Here is a 22018-nt window from a genome sequence, read left to right as displayed (position 1 = left end):
AAATAAAATTAAAAAAAAAAAGAGAGAATCTCTCTCCTGCCCCTCCCCTGTTGGTGCACGCACGCATGTACTTTCTCAAAACAAAAAGAAAAAAAAAGTATGTACACAGTGTGCTAAAATTTTTGGAGGAATGGGAGAACATAAGTATATTTGTATGCTTAATAAGCAGGAGGCAGGGAGAATGGAATTGATGGGGACAGGTAGGAGCAAGACTTTTCAAAGTATACCTTTTTATATTGTTTTGATTTTTGAATCATTGACTCTATTATCTTATAGAGGCCTGAGGCAAAAAGTATTTCTTTGTTGATCATTAAGGCCGGAGTAAATTTCCTATGAACTTCCCAAAGGAAAGGTAGTAAATCTTAGACCAAACTGCAAGTTCCCATTAACTCTCACCATAAATTTCAGTGCACAAATTGGAGCCCCTCCTAAAAACTCTGCTAAGCCACAATGGCAACATGTGACAGGTGAGATGGGCAGAAAGTCACATAAAAGAGCAGTGAATATCCACAGCTTTGCTAATTCCACCAAGATGTCAAACAAATATGGACTTCATACTAACTCTCTGGCCTAAGCTAGGGGAACTCTTGCAACATAGCCATTCTAAATCTCTTTGGATTTAACCCAAGGGAAACTTGAATTTAAACTTAATATGCTAGGGGCACCTGGTTGAGCATCCATTCTACTTAGGCTCAGGTCACGATCTCACAGCTCGTGGGTTCGAGCTCCTCGTCAGGCTCTGTGTTGACAGCTCACAGCCTGAAGCCTGCTTCGGATTCTGTGTCTCCCTCTCTGCTCTTCTCTCTCTCTCTCTCAAAAATAAACATTAAATTTTTTTTTAATATGCTAGAAGTCCACAACCCCTCAAGGCCAAAAAACAAAATGCTCTGAAAACACAACCCTGAAGAAGCTCAAGAACTTTCCAGCTTCATCTGTCTTAAAACACCAGCTTGGGTAAAACCATCTATTTATCTCTTTCTTTCTTTCTTTCTTTCTTTCTTTCTTTCTTTCTTTCTTTCTTTCTAAGAAAAAAATTTTAGGTTTTATTTACTTTGAGAGAGATGGCACAAGCAGGGGAGGGGCAGAGATAGAGGGAGAGAGAGAATGCCAAGCAGGCTCTGCACTGCCACCACAGAGCCAGACACAAGGCTTGAACCCACGAACTGCGAGATCATGACCTGAGCCAAAACCAATAGTTGGACGCTCAACCGACTGAGCCACCCCAGTGCTCCCAAAGCCATCTTTCTTATAACTTCGTTTTCTTGTGGAGCATACCAGAGGTGGGAAAGCAATCATACCTGGGGTTTAAAATCACTAGCTACACTGGGCAGAGGCAAACTTTTGGATTCCTTGATAAAAGGCCAAAGTTGTACACTAAATGGTTTTAGGATGAACACAATACTAAAGATTGCAGCTAAAGAAAAATGACTGGCTTGAGATAAAAAGGGGGCTTATTTCATAAAGTCAAAATGTCCAAGGTGAATAAACAGCATTAACTTTTCTCATGCATAGCTGTAATTTAAGAGAGGAAAATTCTGGTATACTAAAATTGAAGTGAATAAAAAGAAATCCAGTATGTGTTTAGTCATTCAGTACTTACACAAACCACTTAATTTACAATAACAAACTGAGACGGCCTATGTCAGCAGCCTAATACACTGGGAAAAGCATAGTTTCTTTGTATAAGAACAGTATTACCAGAGATAAACATCAAAAATTACTCACTAAGCTAAAGGGAAATCTGAGAATTAACATATCTTAGTCTAAAGAGACACAGAGAAGTTTGGTTGTTCAAAATTTACACAATAATTTCCCCATGTACGTGAAAATAGGTGAACCAATTGTTTAGGGAAGGAACATCTAAACTTGGTTTGCTTTGAACCTCGTGATTGCTTCCCTAAGACAGGGAATTTAAGTTGAATGAAAAGTGCTGTGGTGGGGCGCCTGGGTGGCGCAGTCGGTTAAGCGTCCGACTTCGGCTCAGGTCACGATCTCACGGTCTGTGAGTTCGAGCCCCGAGTCAGGCTCTGGGCTGACGGCTCAGAGCCTGGAGCCTGCTTCCGATTCTGTGTCTCCCTCTCTCTCTGCCCCTCCCCCGTTCATGCTGTGTCTCTCTCTGTTTCAAAAATAAAATAAAACGTAAAAAAAAAAAAAAAAAGAAAGAAAAGAAAAGTGCTGTGGAGCTGGAACAGGACTGTTTTCTGCCAGTGAAGGTAAGACCACCCTATAAGATGAACTGAAACCCTGAAATTTCCTGCCAGCAAGGGAGAATAACTGAGGTAATTTCATACATATTATTCTGGAACTGGGAACCTCTGAGCCAGCCCTTTTCAATCTCCTCAGTTTCTTCTCTATAATTAGAACCTGGCCACAACCATTTCAAATAATGAATCTTATGGCTGGTATAAAAACTTGATTTCAGGAGTATACTTTCAAAAACCATTTAAAATAAATATGGCCAATATAATTCTGTTTCCAATCATTAAAATTTGTTCTGCAGAACCAAACAGAAAACTATAAGAAAATGTTAAAATAAAATTTTTCAGGCTGAAGAAATAATCTAATCCATAGTTAAGAAATCTAATCCATATTTGAGAAATTGAAATTCTTGTGAGGATTTAGAAAAATTATATAAAGAAAGTGGCCTGAAGCCAGGCATGTAGCAGCACAACACATTAGATCCTTCCATCTGTTTTCTCTGGATACTCAAAATTTTAAAGCAAGGAATGTGTGGGTGTTAGTCAAATCTTTTGATTCAATGAACAAAATGTCTTTAAAATGTTTCACTGTCAAGGCCTGCCAGAGGAAGGCATTAGAAGAGCATACTCTCATGGCATTGGAAGTATTCCTGCCATAAGCTTATCAAAATTCCCTCCATCTCCAACCAAAGGTCATGTCCCACATAGTTGCCCAGGCTGAAAATAATTCTAATCCACTAGAGTTACACATAGAATGTGCCATTCCAGTGACAGCGCAGCTTACAGCAAGAGTTCTCCTCTAATGGGACTGACAATAGTAAGATTTTATTTCTAAATGTGTCTTGGAGCTTTCAAAGATTAAAACACACAGATCTTCACCACCCCAGCCTCCTTGCCTGTACAGGAAACAACCAAGTTGTGAGAGCGTTTATCAGGCATGGACAGACACATCAGGCCTTGCAGGTGCTAGACAGGAATCACAAATGCTTGTTCCATGAGATGTCTTCTGTTAACCCGAAGCCTTTGGTTTATTTTGTTTAGCAAACCACTCATCACTTTTATCTGCCGCCATTGCCTACAGAAAGAGAATTGGAATATATATTTAAGTCTATAAAACAAAACATACAGTCCACTTGGTACCTCTTATTGCAAGTGCATTGCCCACAGTCATTAACAATTACAATATACTGAATGCATTCATTCGGTATAGAGTATTATGTTGTTTTGTTTTTTTTTTAATTTTTTTTAACATTTATTTATTTTTGAGACAGAGAGAGACAGAGCATGAGTGGGGGAGGGGCAGAGAGAGAGGGAGACACAGAATGTGAAGCAGGCTCCAGGCTCCGAGCTGTCAGCACAGAGGCCAACGCGGGGCTCAAACTCACGGACTGTGAGATCATGACCTGAGCTGAAGTCGGACGCTTAACCGACCAAGCCACCCAGGCGACCCTAGAGTATTACGTTTAATTTCACTGGATGCTGATGAGTTTCGAGCAACTGTTTGCAGATTCTCACATGGCAGAGCGAAGGGTAAAGCGTGCAGCCAGGGGGTGTGGCTGGACAGGTGACTGATCAGAGAGCAAGGAGCAAGACCCCTAGTCTGCGGGGTCCTTGGTAGAACAGAAGGCTTGTCACTCTTCGCGTCTGGGTAGGCTCTCAAGAACTTTCAGTGCTAATGAGACTCGGTGTTACGAGACCAGATATGAAAAGCTATTTTCATGTTTTAGCCATTAAGCCTGGAATGATTTGCTTTTACAATGACTCCTCTGATACCATTCTACTGACGCTGGTACTGTTTGGTTAGTTTGGGGCCTCTTAATTAAAAAGGAAGCCTTGTGAATATGTTTTGGTTCCACTAGAGTGTTTTTATTTTATTATTCTATGAGGCTGAGACCATGGAGAAGGGCTTATAGAGTGATCTAGGCTTAGAACCTAAGTCTTTTAAAACTTCCTGTCCAGGGGCACCTGGGTGCTCAATCTGTTAAGCGTCCAACTTCGGCTCAGGTTATCGTCTCACAGTTCGTGAGTTTGAGCCCCACACTGGGCTCTGTGCTGACAGCTCAGAGCCTGGAGCCTGCTTCGAATTCTCTCTCTCTCTCTCTCTCTCTCTCTCTCTCTCTCTGCCTCTCCTCTGCTCGCTCTCTGTCTCTCTCTCTCTCTCAAAAAGATAAAAACATTAAAAAAACCCCAACTTCCTGTAATACAAACATGCATATGCTAAAAGGGTATTTGGTAAGGATATACATTAATTTATTCAGTCAAAAATCAAGCACAGAAATACCTTTAAAAATGTCAGTTTTCATTATGAGCCAGGTATTATGCTAGGTTCGGGTGTGGTGGCAGAGACCCAGTCTGAGGCTTTGAGGAGCACACAGAATAGCTGAGGGCTCAGATGGAGACAACGATTTTGCATGAGGGAGCATGCATGTGTGTGTCTCGTAGGGCATTTGCTATAAGAGAAGCACGAACAAGGTGATATCAGACCAAAAGAAAACAACTAAGTGGTTGGAGAAATGGTATAAAAAGACTCATATACCTCAGCAGGAAGTGCAAAGATGGTGTCTGCCACCGAAAATGAAGAAACAGAAGTATACGTATTTTTTATTTAGAAACCGTGAAGGTGAAAGTGGCTGTCTTGGGCGGTGGGATTCAGAGATGGGACTAGACACCGTCGCACCGACTTATATAAAATCTTAGTGTTATGTGACTTTCTTTTGATGAACATAAAAAGGTTTTTGAAAATCAAGGTATGCAAAATAAGAGAAAACCGACAAAGGTGCAGGAGTTCCTGTCACTTAGGAGCCATAAAAAATGAGGGAAACAACAAACGCTGGTGTGGAGGATCCAAGAAAGCTTCTGAGTTCCGAAGGATGAGCAGACTAAGAAGGAAGGAAACAAACCTTCGGGTGGAGGCAAGAAGATACACCTTGGTGAATATGCACGACTCAATGGGACTAGAACAGGAGGAAGGGTGGGAGAGGGGCAGCACGGATCAGATAGCAGGGAAGGGCCAGACACGCTCCATGCTCTGTCAGAGTTTGGAATGTATCCTGGAGGCAGCAGGAGCTATGAGAAGACTAAACGGTTTTTGAAATTACTGGATTTATGTGTTAGAAAGCTGGTGTTGGCAGCAGGGATGGCTGGAAGGTGAGAGGAGGCTTTTGCACTATTATAGGTGATGATGAGGGCCCTTTCCAAAGGGAAGTGGATAGACGAGAGATTTCAGAGTGGAACTCACACCTCTTCGTGACTAAATAGCTAACAGAACTTAGGGGTGAGGAGAAACAATGTTCAAAAATTGCTTTTTAATTCCAAAACAATTCTAAGATAAAAAGCCTATTAAATGTGAAAGTAAAAGCAGTTCCACTGCTAGGTATTTACCCAAGAGAAATGAAACATGTCTACAAGACTTATACAAGGATGTTCATAACAGTCTTCCTTCTAATAGATAAAAATGTTAAGTTGCTCTACCTTTTTTAAACATTTTTTCATGTTTATTTTTTGAGAGAGAGAGACAGAGCATGATAAGGGCAGTGGCAAAGAGACAGGGAGACACAGAATCCAAAGCAGCCTCCAAGGGCTGAGAGGTCAGCACAGAGCCTGATACGGGGCTTGAACTCATGAACTGTGAGATCATGACCTAAGCTGAAGTCAGACACTTAACCAACTGAGCCACCCAGGAGCCCCTAAATTGCTCTGCTTAAAAAAAAGAAAAAAGAAAAAAAAAAAGTTTTATTTATTTTTTAGTAATCTCTACACCCAATGTGGGGCTTGAACTCACAACTCTGAGATCAAAGAGTTGCATGCTCTTCCAAGTGAGTCAGCCAGGTGCCCCTAAATTGTTCTACTTTTTGAAATGCCCATGGATATCTGGGTGAAGAGGTTTCGCTGGCTGTTAACACTAGTCTGGACAGAGACAGCACTAAACATAAAAAAAAGCTGATAAAACTGGACTTAAAATTTTTTCTGCTCTTCCCCACTTACAGCAATGGACAGATCATCTAAACAGAAAATCAACAAGGAAACAATGGCTTTGAATGACACACTGGACCGAATGGACTTAATGGATACATTTAGAACATTTCATCCTAAAGCAGTGGAATACACATTCTTCTCAAGTGCACATGGAACATTCACCAGAAAAGATCACATACTGGGACACAAATCAGCCCTCAACAAGTACAAAAAGACTGAGATCATACCGTGCATATTTTCAGACCACAACACTATGAAACTCGCAATCAACCACAAGAAAAAATGTGGAAAGATAACAAATAGTTGGAGACTAAAATTTTTTCTGTTCTTATAAGACTGTGTTAAAATAAATCAGCAAGCCATAGACTGGGAATAGTACTTGCATTTGTAGAGATTTAACAAATGACTTGCTCCCAGAACTCCAATAAATCAATGAGATTTTTTTAAAAAAACAGATTTAAGCAGGCCTTGAAAAATAAGCAAAAACTCAAATGACAGAAGGGCCATTCCAGGAGAATAAAGTCATGTGAACAGACACACAGTATGGAAATACATTCATATTTAGAGATTATAGACTAGAATAGCTAAGATGTAAAAGAGATCAGAGGTGTGTCTTCTAATCTGTTTGTCATGAAACTCAGTGGATCATATACATTGTTCTGTATTGATATAGTCCAATTATATTAAAGCTAATTAAAAAATACATAGGGAGGGGTGCCTGGGTGGCTCAGTCGGTTGAGCATCTGACTCTTGATTTTGGCTCAGTCATGATCCCAGGGTTGTGGGATGGAGCCCTGCATTGGATGCTCAGGGAAATTTTAACAAAAACTGGGTCTCAACTGACATTAAGGATATAGCATTGATTTTTTTGGGTGTAATATCAATATGGTATATAAGAATTTCTTGATTTTTATTTTTTTAAATTTTTACTTCTTTTAAGTTATCTTAAAATGTATAAAATACTTAAGTATTTAGGACTGAAATACAGCATCTAAGATTTGCCTTAAAATTCCCGAGGGGGGGAAAAAAAAGTGGGGTGGAGGGAATGATGAAAGATTATGGCAGAGTTGAATGGTGACAATCACATAGGGATTTGCTGTATTCTCCTATGTGTTTCTGGAATTTTTAATCATCAAGTATTAAAAATAAAATCTACTAAGGAAAGAAATGGATGAAAGATCTGAACATAAAATTCATGAAGGAAGATATGCAAATAGGCAATAAGCAAACGCAAAGGTGCTCAACATCAACAATTATCAGGGAAATGCACATTAAGCCACACTGAGAAACCTCTGTACATGTTCTAGGAGAGCTAAAACAAAAACCCAGAAGAGCGCAAATGCTGATGAGGATGTGGAAAAGTCGGAACTCTCAGATACGTACATGGCTGGTAGGAGCGTAAAATGGTTCAACCGCTTTGTACAGCGGTGGCAGTTTCTTACAAAGTAAAAACAGTTCCACTCTTAGGTATTCACCCAAGAAAAATGATTCATGTCTATAAGATTCACACAAGAGTGTTCACAGTAGGGGCGCCTGGATGGCTCAGCTGGTTGAGTATCTGGCTCTTGACTTCAGCTCAGGTCATGATTTCACAGTTTGTGGGATCAAGCACCGTGTTAGCCTCTGTGCTAATGTCAAGGAGCCAGCTTGGGATTCTCCTCCTCTCTCCCTCTCTCTCTGCCCCTCCCCAACTCGTGCTCTCTGTCTCTCTCTCAAAATAAAGAAACTTAAAAAAAAAAAAAAAGAATGTTCATAGTAGTCTTCCTTATAAATAGATAAAACTCTGGAAACAACTCAAATATCCACCATTGGAAGAATGGGTAAGCAAATCATCATATTCATAAAACTGAATACCGTTCAGCAATTAAAAAAAGAACATGGGCACCTGGGTGGCTCAGTCAGTTAAGCGTCCGACTTTGGCTCACATCATGATCTCATCACGGTTTGTGAGTTTGAGCCCCGAATTGGGCTGCTTTGGATTCATTCTCTCTCTCTCTCTCTCTCTTTCTGTCCCTCCCTGTTCATGTTCTTTCTCTCTCTAAGAAATAAATAAACATAAAAAAAAAAGAACTCTGATATGTACAATTACATGGAGGAATCTCAAAAATGTTATGTTGGGTGACAGAATCCAGGCACAAAAGAATATCTACTGAATGTTTCCATTTTTAAGTCCAAGGACAAACACAAATAATGTGACAGAAATCAGTACAGTACTTGGCTACTGTAGTAGTTGGTGGGAACTAGCTGGAAATGGGCACGAGAGAACTTTCTACAATGATGAAAGTGCTCTATATTTTGATCAGCAGTTGTATGAGAAGAGTTAGCTGTCAAAACTTATCAAATTGAACACTAAATTTCTGTTTATTTAAATTCTAGGCAGGGGCTCGTGGGTAGCCCAGATTCTCTCTCTCCCTCTGCCCCTCTATCCTGCTCAAGCTCTCTTAAAAAAAAAAAAAAAATCTCATGTATATTTTACCTAACAACAACAAAAAATACTTGTTTGGAGCTTAGGGAGGAGTAGGGACTAGAAATTAGAAGTCAGAGAATGGGGGTACCTGGGTGGCTCAGTCAGTTAAGTGTTCAACTCTTGTTTTCAGCTCAGGTCATGATCTCATGGTTCATGGGTTCAGCCCCATATTGGGCTCTGCGCTGACAGTGCGGGGCCTGATTAGGACTCTCTATCCTCTCTCTGTCCCTCCCCTGCTCTCGCTGCCTCTCAAAATAAATAAATTAAAAAAAAAAAAAAAAAAAAAAAAAAAGAGGGTCGGAGAATGATGGTTGCAGCTCAGCGCAGAGGTAACGAGAGGACTCAGAGAAGAAGAATGGTACATGAGAATAAAAGAGCCAAAGTGGGACCACACATAAATCATTTTGGAATGAGACAAAAAGCCATGCCTGTGTCTGCGAAGCTGTCAAATATGAAGATGGCAAGATCTGTAAGACCAAAGCAGAAGTGAGCTCGAAAGAGGACGAAGTTGGTCAGTGATATGAAAAAGTAAGAAGGAAAAGAGTCTAACGAATGTGCCACCTGAGAGGTTGCCTGACATTCTCCTTTCCTTCATGATAAAATTTATAAATGCTACATTTTCTGTCTCTTGCTTTCGCTAACATTAACTGAATGTCTGTTATTACGTCAGCAGTTTGCCACGTTCTAGAAGCCACACGACAATCCTAGGAGGTGGCTAATATGATTTTCTCAAATTTTTAGGTAAGAAAACTGAAGTTTAGGGGCACCTGAGCATGCAACTCTTGATCTTGGGGGTTGTGGGTTCGAGCCCCACATTGGACACAGAGATTTCTTAAAGGAAAACAACACTGAAGTTCAGAGAATTTAAGCAAATCACTTAAGGTCAGTCACACAGATATTAAGTGACAGAACCAGGACAGATGATTCATTCCTTTAATCATCAACAGAGCACTCGCAGAGTTCCTATTACACACCAGGTGTGTGCCAGGAGATGGAGTACAACAACTGCTTTGGATGCTGCGGAAGACTGAGTTTGAGGAAGATAGAAAAGTAGCTGTGGGACTAAGCGAGACGGAGGTCATGGGTGACATCTACATGAGCGTTTCACAGAGTCACAGAGCCAGCGCACAACAGGCTGAAGCATGAAAGGGGTAAGAAGTAGAAACGGTATGTGGACAGATTTTTTAAAAGAAATATGGAGAAGGGGTTTGGGGGTAAAAGATTTTTAAAAGATGGGAGACTTGAAAGCTTGTTTGTGTGTGGAGGAGAACCATTCACTGGAAAGGACAGGAGTGGCAGTGTAGATTGGAGATGAGGGGACCAAAAGAGCTAAAAAGTGAGGGGGTGCATCCGGGCATTTCCTTTACCAAGCGGAGTCATGATGCATACAGCAGAGCAGCAGTGGTTGCCCAGGCAGCCTGGGCACATGCGAAGGGACAAATGCTGCACCCAGTTAAGGGTCATGAGTGGGGCGGGGGGTGGGGGGGGGGGGGGGTTGCTGGCTGTCTCAGTTGGTAGAGCGTGCGACTCTTGATCTTGGGGCTGTGGGTTCAAGCCCTACGTTGGGTGTAGATTACTTTAAAAACATAAAATATTTTAGGGGTGCCTGGCTGGCTCAATCGGTACAGCATGAGACTCTTGATTTCAAAGGTTGTGGGTTTGAGCCCCATGTTGGGTGTAGAGATTACTTAAAAATAAAATCTTCAAACAAAACAAGAGTCATATGGGTGGCAATGAAAACACATAGTCCTGGCTCAAAAGTCACCCCAACAGCAAAAGGACACAGCTGTGGAGCCTGTTGTTTTGGCCCTTCCCCGACACACTTAAGACCATCCCCGGTGGGCCTGTGGGCATATAAAGTCAGAAATGAGACTCACATCATCCAACAATTTGCTTCCTTCTGGATCCATCTCAGAAAGTTCTCGAAATGCTTCATCCCCCACAAAGCAAATTTCATGTCCATCCTATCGCAATAAAGAGAAAAGAAATTTGGCGGAAAGACACCTTGCAGACACCCCTGGTGCAGCCCATCCCTTCCCTGAGTAATACTTACAGGGTCAGCCAGAATGACCACTTGCACTGTTGCTTTCCCTGGGGTATCCAGACTCACCAGGGGAGTCAGAATCTTCTGGTTCTCCCTTTTCATTAAGTCTTCTAAGTCTGATAACTTGAGGAAGACAAAGAGGCAAAGTGAGCAAGGGGTCATGTACCACTCACACTGTGGTCCTCAGCAGCCCTGGGGGAGGATGAGATCAACCAGAGAGAACTCGGGCACCATGTGTTTGATTTTATTATCTCAGCTGCTCTTGAGACAACTGTTGAACTTGATACCAAAGCCACAATCAGAATGAACCGAAAGAAGGGGGGGGAGGGGGTGACATTCTTAGCAGGTTCAACCAGCTAGTCACAGAGCTTAAACCAAAGATCTAGGACCAAACATTACCTCTTTCTGGGGGCAAGAAAAGGCAATTCTTCCAAAAGCTGCTGCATGATCAACTGTACCTTTGATACCCTGTAGTTCGAGCTTACACTGAAAAGAAATAAGAAAGGTTTATTTTTTGGAACACGTTATATGTATGGTTAAAAAAAAAAAATTCAAACAGTACTAAAGGAATAAAGTTAAAACTAACGCTCCTTTCTACTCTCCCCAGTGGCAACTAGTCAACAGTTTCCTGGAAGACACATGGCATGCACAGATCTTCTTTTTTTTCCCACACAAACGGTGGCATAATTTACACATTATTCTGTCCCTTGTTTCTACCCAATGTTACTATGTCAGCACGTAAGGATTCACCCCATTCTTTCTGACAGCTGCACAGTAATCCATTCTATGGATGAACCGTAAATTACTGAACTACTCCTCTAATGCACAGAACACTGAGGTTATTTCTTATCTTCTGCTATTACAAACAGTGCTGCAACAGATAACTTTGTACACATTCCTTTGTGCACGTGTATGGTGAGTAGGTCTGTAAAATAAATTCCTGGGAGTAGACCTACTGAGTCAGAGTGCACGGACTAAATCATGCTCAAATGCTAGGTTATTTAAGGGGGAAAAAAAAGATGAAAATCAATGATCACTTCTGACTCCGCAATTCCACTTCTGAAAGGTTATAGCCCTAAAAATAAACAAAGGTAATATATGGGTGATGGTTATCAGCAATTTTTATTTTCTTCTTTCTGCTTACCTATGTAAATATTGAGTCACTGTGAAAAGACTCTGAGAATAACCTTCATGTGATCCTCATTTGTAAGCCAAACTCAAAGTAACAGATTACTTCTCTCCAAGATCACTCACCTGGTTATCAGCATAGCCCAGCAAAGCCCTTTGCTTCTCTTCATCTTTTTCATAAATTTTCATTCCCAGTAGATTAGACCAGTAGTTCAAGGATTTCTGAAGATCAGACACTGCTAGAGTTACTTTTAATATAGGATCTGGAGAGTAATAAAACAGTAGGAATGGATAGGTCAGCACAGTGGGATAGAACAGGAAGACTAAATCAGGCTCGTGTATATATCAGTTCAGTTTACGATAAGAAAGGGATGATAAGTCAGTATGAAAGTGCACATTATTCAAAAAATGGCATGAAGAAAGCTGGCTTGTCATTTGGTTAGAAAAACTACACCTTTAAACGAAATGGCAAAATACATTCCTAATGAGTTAAAGGATTTAGTTTATTATTTTTTTTTTTTTTAATTTTTTTTTTTCAACGTTTTTTATTTATTTTTGGGACAGAGAGAGACAGAGCATGAACAGGGGAGGGGCAGAGAGAGAGGGAGACACAGAATCGGAAACAGGCTCCAGGCTCCGAGCCATCAGCCCAGAGCCTGACGCGGGGCTCGAACTCACTGACCGCGAGATCGTGACCTGGCTGAAGTCGGACGCTTAACCGACTGCGCCACCCAGGCGCCCCAAGGATTTAGTTTAAAGAATGAAATCATGGGGTGCCTGGGTGGCTCAGTGGGTTAAGCATCCGCCTTTGGCTCAGGTCATGATCTCACGGTTTGTGAGTTCGAGCCCCGTTGGGCTCTGTGCTGACAGCTCAGAGCGTGGAGCCTGCTTCGGATTCTGTGTCTCCCTCTCTCTCTGCCCCTTCCCTGCTTGTGCTGTCTCTCAAAAATGAATAAATGTAAAAAAAAAAAAAGAAATCATGAAAATACTAAAAACAATTATTATTATTGCTACAATTTTGGGGTGTAGAAAGATTTTTTTTTAAACCTGACACCAAAGGTAGAAAAACCAGGAAAGAAAAAATGTATTAGGTTAATCACATGAAATGGAAAATTCCTAGACAACAACCACCCCCCTCCAAGAAAAGAAAAAAAAAATGATAATCAAAGAGTAAATGACAAAGTGAGAAACATTTTTGCAACATATATGACAAAAAGTCCTGAATACTTTTTTCCTCTTTTAGTTTATTTATTTATTCTTGAGAGAAAGGGGGGGGGAGAGAGAGAGAGAGAGAGAGAGAGAGAGAGAGAGAGAGAGAACGAGCAAGGAAGGGGCAGAAAGAGAGGATCCCAAGCAGGTTCCACACTGTCAGCACAGAGCCTGACTCAGGGCTCAAACCCATGAACTGTCAGATCATGACCTGAGCTGAAATCAAGACTCAGAGGCTCGACTGACTGAGCCACTCAGGCGCCCCAGTCCTTAATATTTAAATCACCTTTAAACATTAGTAGGAAAAAGACGAACATCCTAAAAAAATAGGTAAAAAGCACAAAGCGGTAACCCACAAAAGAAGGACTTGGAATGGTCAATGAACACATGAAAAAACATTCAACCTCACAAATAATCAAAGAATTTGGAATTAAAACACAACATTTTGCCATCTCACTGGCAAATAATTTTAAAAGTTCACAGTGTTAGCTGTGATAGGGCAGTGGGAAGAATCATAATCATATAGTACTGGCAGAGTGTAAATTAGTTCATTTCTGGGCAGCAATTTGACAGAATGTACCCAAAGCCTAAAAAAAGGTAAACTGCTTTTGAAAGAGCTATCCTATTATCACCAATTAAAGAAGTAATTGTAGATATATGAAGGGCTTTCTGCACAAAGACATTCTTTACACTGCTGCTTGTAACAATGAAACACTAAGGACAACATAAACATCCAACAATAGGCACCTGTTTGATTCCTGGATGTAATACATAGGAATCGCTATAATGGAACATAAGATATACATACATACATACACACACACACACATGTGTACATACGTATATATACATACATATATACATACATGTGTACATATATATACACACACACATACATATATACATATATGTACACACACATATACATAGATATACATTCCTTTTGATAAATGATTGGAAAGATACACTCTAAAATGTTAACAGTGATTATCTCTGGCTATGTGGGTACTGTTTTCGTCTTTCTTCTTTGCTTATCTGTGTAGGAAAAAAAAATCTATTTTTTCCAAAAAGAATAAAAGTTATATTAAAACATTTAACATTATTGGAAATTGTTATATTGTAAAGTGACCCCTGAAGAGCTGTTCTGACTATGGTAAATTCAGTACATTTGTCTTCAGTTTTCACTGCCTCGGCCCGTCTCTCTGCCTCTCCCTTCTGCACGTGTGCACTCTCTCTCCCTGCGAGGGAAGCGGCTCTAGGACAGGTAGACCCCCGTGGGCAAGAGAATGGAGAGAAGAGCTGGATTCTTGATGCCATTGCTGAGCTGCTGAGTCCACTAACACTGAGCTGTTCCTACCTATAGGATACCCGTTCCGTGAGCTAGAACGTTTTCTTCATGTGCCAGCTAGTCTGAGATCGATTTTGATACAGCTGAAAATATCCTAGTAGAGATTACCAGTAGAATAGAGCCCAAACCAGTGTAGATTCCCTAGAATTATGCACTGAAGTTCTAATATGAAAATATGATTTCTCAAAGAACAAAACGCTGGCTTGGGAAAGACATGTCATGGCAACACAGAAAGACTTCACGGGAGAAAGAAATCTGGCTCCTCTCTCCTTTCATCAAAGATGTCGTTAGACAGAGGGCTTTTACTAGTCCCGCTATAATTACCTGACTGAGGTGGACTTCGATTCTGCAAATAGAACTTATATCCTCCTGGGGCTTCAGTTTCAAAAACACCTTCCATAACTTCGCTGAGTGGCCACTCCAGCCTTCTGGCATTGCTGACGGCCTGGTTAGAAGCGAGTGTGATACCCTATGACAAACAACAGTACCATCAACTGTATAACCATGGATCTTTTCTAGAACAAGATAATGAGGCAAAACCCCGCTGCCTTTACATGATGCCACCGAAGATTTAATTGGCATTCAAAATTTTCGCCTAGGACATATTTCTCCTCCAAAGATTCCAAATGTTGTGAATTGTAGGACAGAAATTCAAAGGCTAGAGAAGTTTGACCCATTTAACACCAAAGATAATCTTTCATTTTTGTTTTTTGTTTAAAATTTTTATTTAACAAAGATAATCTCTTCTAATTTTAAAGATCTAGTCAGAGAAATCTTGATCTTACTTTAGTTTGCCAGCTACCTATTTAAGATGTTTTTTATTTTTGCTTTCTAAACAAAATAATTTAAGCCAATTATCAAGGTATCATTTAAATTTAATCAAAGTACCTAAAAATGTACACTGTCTTCTGATAAGACCAGCTGTACTTTTTTTTTTAATTTTTAAAAAAATGTTTATTTATTTGTGAGAGAGAGAGTGTGAGTGGGGGAGGGGCAGAAAGAGAGGGAGACACAGAATTCAAAGCAGGCTCCAGGCTCTGAGCTGTCAGCACAGAGCCCGAGGCGGGCCTCGAACTCACAAACCGTGAGATCGTGACCTAAGCCGAAGTCGGAGGCTCAACCAACTGAGCCACCCAGGCACCCCAGACCAGCTGCACTTCTAACTTGGATTATCATAACAGCTTCTCTTGGGGCGCCTGGATGACTCAGTCAGTTATGCTCATTGATCCCTACCCTTGAAACCTTTGTTAAAACTAAAACCAGTCACTTGTCCCATAATCCCCACCACCCCTTATTCTGCTATGACTTTATTCCCCTGCCAGGCATAAATTTTTGCCTGTTTAATTCACTGGTTATCCAAAGTTCCTAGAACCGTGCCTGGCACATAGAAGGCACTCAATACATATTTGTGGCATGAATAAACACCACAATGTGTAGTTTAGTACATAGTTCATTAAACGTATTTGTTAACATACATGTAAACTAAGTTCCTAAGTGTGAAACTGCAAGGCCAAAGGATGGATAGATGCATTAATTATTTTGATAGTGACAAAGTGAGGTTGTAGCCATGTACACCCTTACTGGTAACGTGTGAGAGTGGCACTTTTTTAACACCCTTTCTAACACGGTGCGTTATCACACTTTTTGAGTTTTGCCAATTGGTGACAAATGGCAGCTTGGCAGTTGAACATTTTTTTTTCAATGTTTAAGAGACATTTCTCATTTACTTTCTGTGGCTGTCTATTCAGTTTTTGTCCTTTTTTCAAAAAATTAAGTTGTTGATCCTCTTATTTTTTTTTTTTAATTTTGCAATGGTTATTTATTTTTGAGAGAGAGAGAGAGAGAGAGAGAGAGAGAGAGAGACTGACTGTGAGCGGGGGAGGGGCAGAGAGAGAGGGAGACACAGAATCCGAAGCAGGCTCCAGGCCCCGTGCTCTTGGCACAGAGCCTGACCCGGGGCCCGAACCTATGACCCGCGAGATCATGACCTGAGCCGAAGTCAGGCGCCCAACCGACTGAGCCACCCAGGCTCCCCATCCTCCTCTTTTTCATGTACAGGGATTCTTTACAGAAATGGGAGGTCTATGTAACCTGTTTTTCTTTTTGTTCCACAAACTGAGGAGCACAGAAGGTCCCTTTCCTCAGGGATACTTTCCTGCCGGAGTCTCTCAGGAAGACCCAGGGCGGAACAGCCGAGCTGCTCTCCTCCACCTACATGCTCTCTGGCCCCTGCGGCTCCATCAATCAACATCTGACTGGAGCCGGTGCAATGTTCATGGTGCCAAATGGTTTTGCTCTTTCTTCTCTCCCTGATTTAAATTTGGGAGAGTGAAGAAAAGGAGAAACACAAAGAAATTTTCACATACACTCAATCACCAAATCCTCTTAACTCTACCTCCTAAACAGCTCTCAAGTCCACCCACTTCTCTCCATCTCCCACAACTACCAGGTTAGGTAAGGAGCGGCCAGTCGCCTCCCATACCACCCTTTGAGCCAGTTGCCTCACTTCCAGCTTGGCTCCCTTCCAACCTGATCTCCGTGCTGCAGCCAGGCGGATTCTTGCACACCACACTGTGTCATCCCCCGCTTAAAAATGGCTTCACTCTAGGGGCGCCTGGGTGGCGCAGTCGGTTAAGCGTCCGACTTCAGCCAGGTCACGATCTCGCGGTCCGTGAGTTCGAGCCCCGCGTCAGGCTCTGGGCTGATGGCTCAGAGCCTGGAGCCTGTTTCCGATTCTGTGTCTCCCTCTCTCTCTGCCCCTCCCCCGTTCATGCTCTGTCTCTCTCTGTCCCAAAAATAAATAAAAAACGTTGAAAAAAAAAAAAAAATTAAAAAAAAAAAAAAATGGCTTCACTCTATTTTTAGAATGTAGTCTGAACACCCTCACGTGATGCGGTCCCAGCTTACTTCTCCAGCCTCACATCTGCCCCTTCGTCTTCACGCACCTCACTCGACACAAACTGTGCTACTCACTGTCCCCTGACTGCCATGCTGCCTCTCACCTCCAGGCCTGCGCGCATGCCGAGACACAAGTCTCACTCTCCCACCCCGACCCCACTCACCGGCTCGGCTGTCACTTCTGGAGAGATTTCCCTGCACTCTCACCTCTCTGGGAATAAGCTGGGAGTTCTTCCCAGGTGTTCCCACATCTGCCTGTCCTCATCCCAATCCTGGCACTTATCACACTGCATTCTTTTGTCTCTTTACTTGTTTCCCCACAAGACAGGAAGCTCCTTAGGCCAGGGAACATGCTTCCTTCTACTGTACCCCCAGGACCTAACCAGGTACATGGCATACAGTAAGTCACAGTGAATATCCATTAAATGAATAAATTAGTGACAGACATACAGAGTGAGAAAGAGAAAAACAAAGATACTAGTATGTTACATCTGAACAGTCCTTTTCATTTACAAACCACTTTTATAGCTAATTTGATCCTCCTAAAAATTCCACCTTGATATCACTATTATTTTAACAGGAGTTAACAGGAGTAGCAAGAGCAAATGACCAAAATAAACATCTAGCATGAGGCAGGTTTGCTTAGCAGAGAGTAAAAACTAGTGCCTCCTGTTTTGCTGTGTATTTGGGCCCAGAGACATTATATCTACCATGAGTAACTGCTCAGTAAGAGGAAGATACTATAACTATTAGATGCACGGTAACTTGAATTCTTGCATGAAAGAATGTAGCGCATGCAATGCCTTCTTCTCTTTCTCCTTAAAGCTTCTCATGTTTTTCTCTGACTAGCACTGGCTGTAATAGTGCAGCCCAATCTTAACAGTTCCCAAGAGAGATAATTCTCTGGTTGGTGATCAGGGCCTGACCAGACCCATGACGCTGGCCCTTCTACCTCTCAAGGTTCAGTCAAGCTTTCAGTCAAAGCTGTTTCTGAGTCTTAACTTTTTTTTTTTTTTTTTTAGGTTTTTTGTTTTTAATGTTTATTTATTTTTTGAACGAGAGAGAGACAGAGCATGAGCAGGGGAGGGGCAGAGACAGACAGGGAGACACAGAATCCGAAGCAGGCTGCAGGCTCCAAGCTGTCAGCACAGAACCCGACGCAGGGCTCGAACTCACAAATGGCGAGATCATGACATGAGCCAAAGTCGGACACTCAACCGACTGAGCCACGCAGGTGCCGCTTAATTTTTTTTTTTTAATGTTTTTTTTTTTTTTGAGAGAGAGAGAGAGAGAGAGAGAGAGAACACATGGGGGAGGAGTAAAGAGAGGGAGATGCAGAATCTGAAGCAGGCTCCAGGCTCTGAGCTGTCAGCACAGAGCCCAGTGCAGGGCTTGAACCCATAACCCCGGGATCATGACCTGAGCTGAAATCAAGAATTGGATGCTCAACCAACTCTTGATTTTGTTTGGCTCAGGTCACGGTCTCACCTTTTGTGGGATCAAGCCCCACATCAGGCTCTGTGCTGTTAGGGATTCTTGGGATTCTTTCTCCCCACTCCCTGCCCCTCCCCTGTTTGCACACTCACTCTCAAAAAAACAAAACAAAACAAAACCCCATAAAACTAATCGCTAACCTGCACCCAAAGGCCGTCAATTCAGCAGTCATCATACCTAACATCGTATCAGGGATCTCAATAAAAGGCACAGCCAAAAATCTACTAGAATGAAATGACATTTACCATGAAGTCATTGCCAAGCTTGTAGTGTCCGATGCCATAATTGTAAGTCAGTTCTGCGACAAAATGATCATCCTCAGGTCCAAATCCCACCATTGTCTTACTCCATCTCCCATCATAAGGCCTAGAAAAATGAAAGTAAGTGAACCCAGTGACACAGACAAAATCTACCTCAGGCCTCCCCTAAGGACTTCTTGGGACAGAGCAGTGGGCAGTCACCTCTGGTCCTCTAAGTACCCATAAAGATGAGATGACCTGTCAGCTGGTGCTAAAAGCAGCAATGGACAGTATGTGTGGGTCCCACCACAGAGGCTCCAAAGACCATCTGTCTGGCACTTGATTCGAGGGAAAGATTTGTTTACCTTTCTTTAAAGTAGAGGACAGACTCCTATAAAGACGCTTCTCCAACCTGACCTTTATTTTCATACATATCCATCAACAAACATGCAATTCTCGTGAGGCTTGGAATTTTCCAGCTTGCTATGGCTACTAAGCTTAAGAGACCCTTGATAAAGCGTTGCTTCATTTAGAACACACACTTACTTGTGTTCTTGAAGTTGCCACCTTAATTTATTTTCTCCTGAATTTATTCCACTGCCTTATACTCACTTTGAGAAACTGTCTTCTCTTCTCCAGGAGTATTTAGAGCCTAAATGAGATTTTAAGAAACAAGGGGTCGGGCACCTGCGTGGCTCAGTCAGTTAAGTGTCAGACTTCGGCTCAAGTCATGATCTCACGGTTTGTGAGTTCGAGCCCTGCATCGGGCTCTGTGCTGACAGCTCAGAGCCTGGAGTCAGCTTTGGATTCTGTGTGTCCCTCTCTCTCTGCCCCTCGCCTGCTTGCACTCTGTCTCTCTCAAAAATAAAAAAATAAAATATATAAATAAATAAAACATAAATGAATAACATTAGAAACAAGGTGTCATACCCATTACAGGCAGCTTTGCAGCCCTCTTCAAATTCCTCATGCCGCAGAATCTAGTAAGGAAATTACAATAAATTGTCAAGTGCTACCAGTACTGTATACAGCATATTTAGCACAACTTAAAATGTTAAAACACAAACACTTATAACTTATATATAATAACATATAAGCTTTACTTGTAAGACAAAGATAATGAGCTTTGTATCTTGCCCAGACTAGAAGTAGGAGAGGTAAGGAAGAACAGTTTGACACCAAGGGTGAGACAACCAAAGCTGTGAAATCTACTTACACTGGGAAGCAGTGCTGTGTAGTTAAAACAACAACAACAACAACAACAACAACAACATCCCCCAAAAACCGAAGTTTGGCCTTCAGCATTAGAGAATTCTGATTTGGAATTCTGGACGTCACTCAATAGTTGTGTAACTGTGAGAATGTTGCTTAGGGTCTGAGTCTCCCAATGTGTTGTGAAAATAATTTATTAGACCATTTGACACAGAACCCCACACACAGTAGGCTCTCAATGTCTTAGTTTCTACTCTCCTTTTTGATTCCCGCTGCTACTGCTCCAGTTCAAGTTCCCATCAGTTCTCTCCTAGACTATTAAAAATCATCTTCATTGATCTTTTTCCTTAATACCACCACAAAATTATGTGCCTAATGCACACAGCTCTGATCACATCATTACCCTATTCTAAAATGTAAGACAGATCCCGAATTACTGTGCCATAAAATCCAAATTTCTTAGTATTCAAGATACTATCAGAAGTGTCCTGATATCCCATCTCAACCTCATCTAAGTAATCTAAACTAAAGACACAGAAAACTAGCGGTGTTTCCCAAACATAACTTATCTTTGCATTGGCTCTTCACCTTTTCTAGTATACTCCTCCCTCTAATCTTGGTTTATGGAAATCTTAGCTATCTTTAGAGATCAACTCAAACACAAGGTCTCCATGAATTATTTCCTGATGACCCAGCCCAAAGTTAAATCTCTTCTGTCGTATTTTTGTAATAGTGGAAGCAAACACTTATATAGCACATACGATGTATCAAATACTACACATATAACAGTATTTAATTTTCATAACAACCTTTAATCAATGAGGAAACATGTTAAGGGAGAGTTTTGTGGTTTTCCATCACTTATCAAGTTTTGATTCCATTACTGTACTATGTACAATGTACTACGTACAAATCCAATTCTCAACTCCACCCCCAACCTAGGCCAGGAGCTTTAGTTGAAGACAGATACTAGGGTCATTTTCATTTTTGTCACCAAAGTTCAACACACGACCATGAAACACGGAGGATGTATTTTAAATGACTGATGGATTCAGGTAACGCCCTTGCACTCCACGACTTCTGCACTGTCTCTGCATTAAATTGCACTCTTGCACCTCTAAAGCCCTTGCTTACACTCCCCAATAGCTTCCACCAACATTTGCCACCCAGGTGATCCCTGTAGATGGCAGCTGCTCAGGGCTGGAGAGGGCGCTTCCGGGTGTTGGAAAGAATGGGTTCTGACTTAGGGCAGGCGCTTTTGAATACACAAAAGGGACTATTCAAAGCAGCCCTGAGAGAAGCAAAGCTCTAAATAGGCAATCTAAACCTTAAGGCTCCAAACCGGAAGAGGCTGAGTTGTTTACTGGAAAAGTATTATATTACTTTTTGTTTACTGTCTTTCCCCCAGGCTGGAAGCCCCAGGAGGGCTGAGGCTCAATACCTGCAAATGAACTAGGAAAGAAACGTGTGTGGGCACACAGTCGAGGACTAATAAAGGCCCCTTTCAAAGTCATCTAACCCAACCAGTGACATGCAACACTTCCCGAAGCTGAAAACTCGACAAGGCTAAAAAGAGTCCAGGGCTAAGGTCGGACACCCATTTGTCCCCACCATCGTGTGCCAGCCCCTCCGGGCCCTGTCCGCACCTTCATTCCAAGGACATCGCGAAAGAAATGCGTCGTCTGGAAGCGGTTTCCCACTTTGAATACGAAGTGCAAAGCTCGACGAGAAGCCATACCCACCGGCGCCACTCCCATCAGGCGTACAGTGCTGCCCGCCGGCAGCTGCGCAGACGGGTCGGTGACG

The 22018-nt window shown here is 41.9% G+C and overlaps 1 protein-coding gene and 1 long non-coding RNA gene across 2 annotated transcripts; one reads left to right on the top strand and one right to left on the bottom strand.

Annotated features, from left to right (window-relative positions):
• Positions 1-42: 42 nt before the first annotated feature.
• On the top strand, positions 43-6539 carry LOC131498301 (uncharacterized). The gene is made up of 2 exons (XR_009255371.1): positions 43-954; positions 6185-6539. It is a non-coding gene; the product is annotated as an uncharacterized LOC131498301 (long non-coding RNA).
• On the bottom strand, positions 2999-22010 carry GLOD4 (glyoxalase domain containing 4). The gene is made up of 9 exons (XM_058705412.1): positions 21859-22010; positions 19931-19980; positions 19007-19127; positions 14694-14838; positions 11939-12075; positions 11084-11170; positions 10694-10807; positions 10518-10604; positions 2999-3273 (listed from the first exon to the last, which is right to left on the bottom strand). Exons 1-9 carry the CDS (start codon positions 21967-21969, stop codon positions 3208-3210), a joined length of 918 nt encoding a protein of 305 aa, XP_058561395.1. The 5' UTR covers positions 21970-22010; the 3' UTR covers positions 2999-3207.
• Positions 22011-22018: the final 8 nt, after the last annotated feature.

Source organism: Neofelis nebulosa, chromosome 16 (assembly GCF_028018385.1).
Source record: "Neofelis nebulosa isolate mNeoNeb1 chromosome 16, mNeoNeb1.pri, whole genome shotgun sequence".
NCBI lineage: Eukaryota > Metazoa > Chordata > Mammalia > Carnivora > Felidae > Neofelis > Neofelis nebulosa.
The sequence above is the reverse complement of the archived record's forward strand: the minus strand, read 5'-3'. Positions and strand labels throughout refer to the sequence as shown.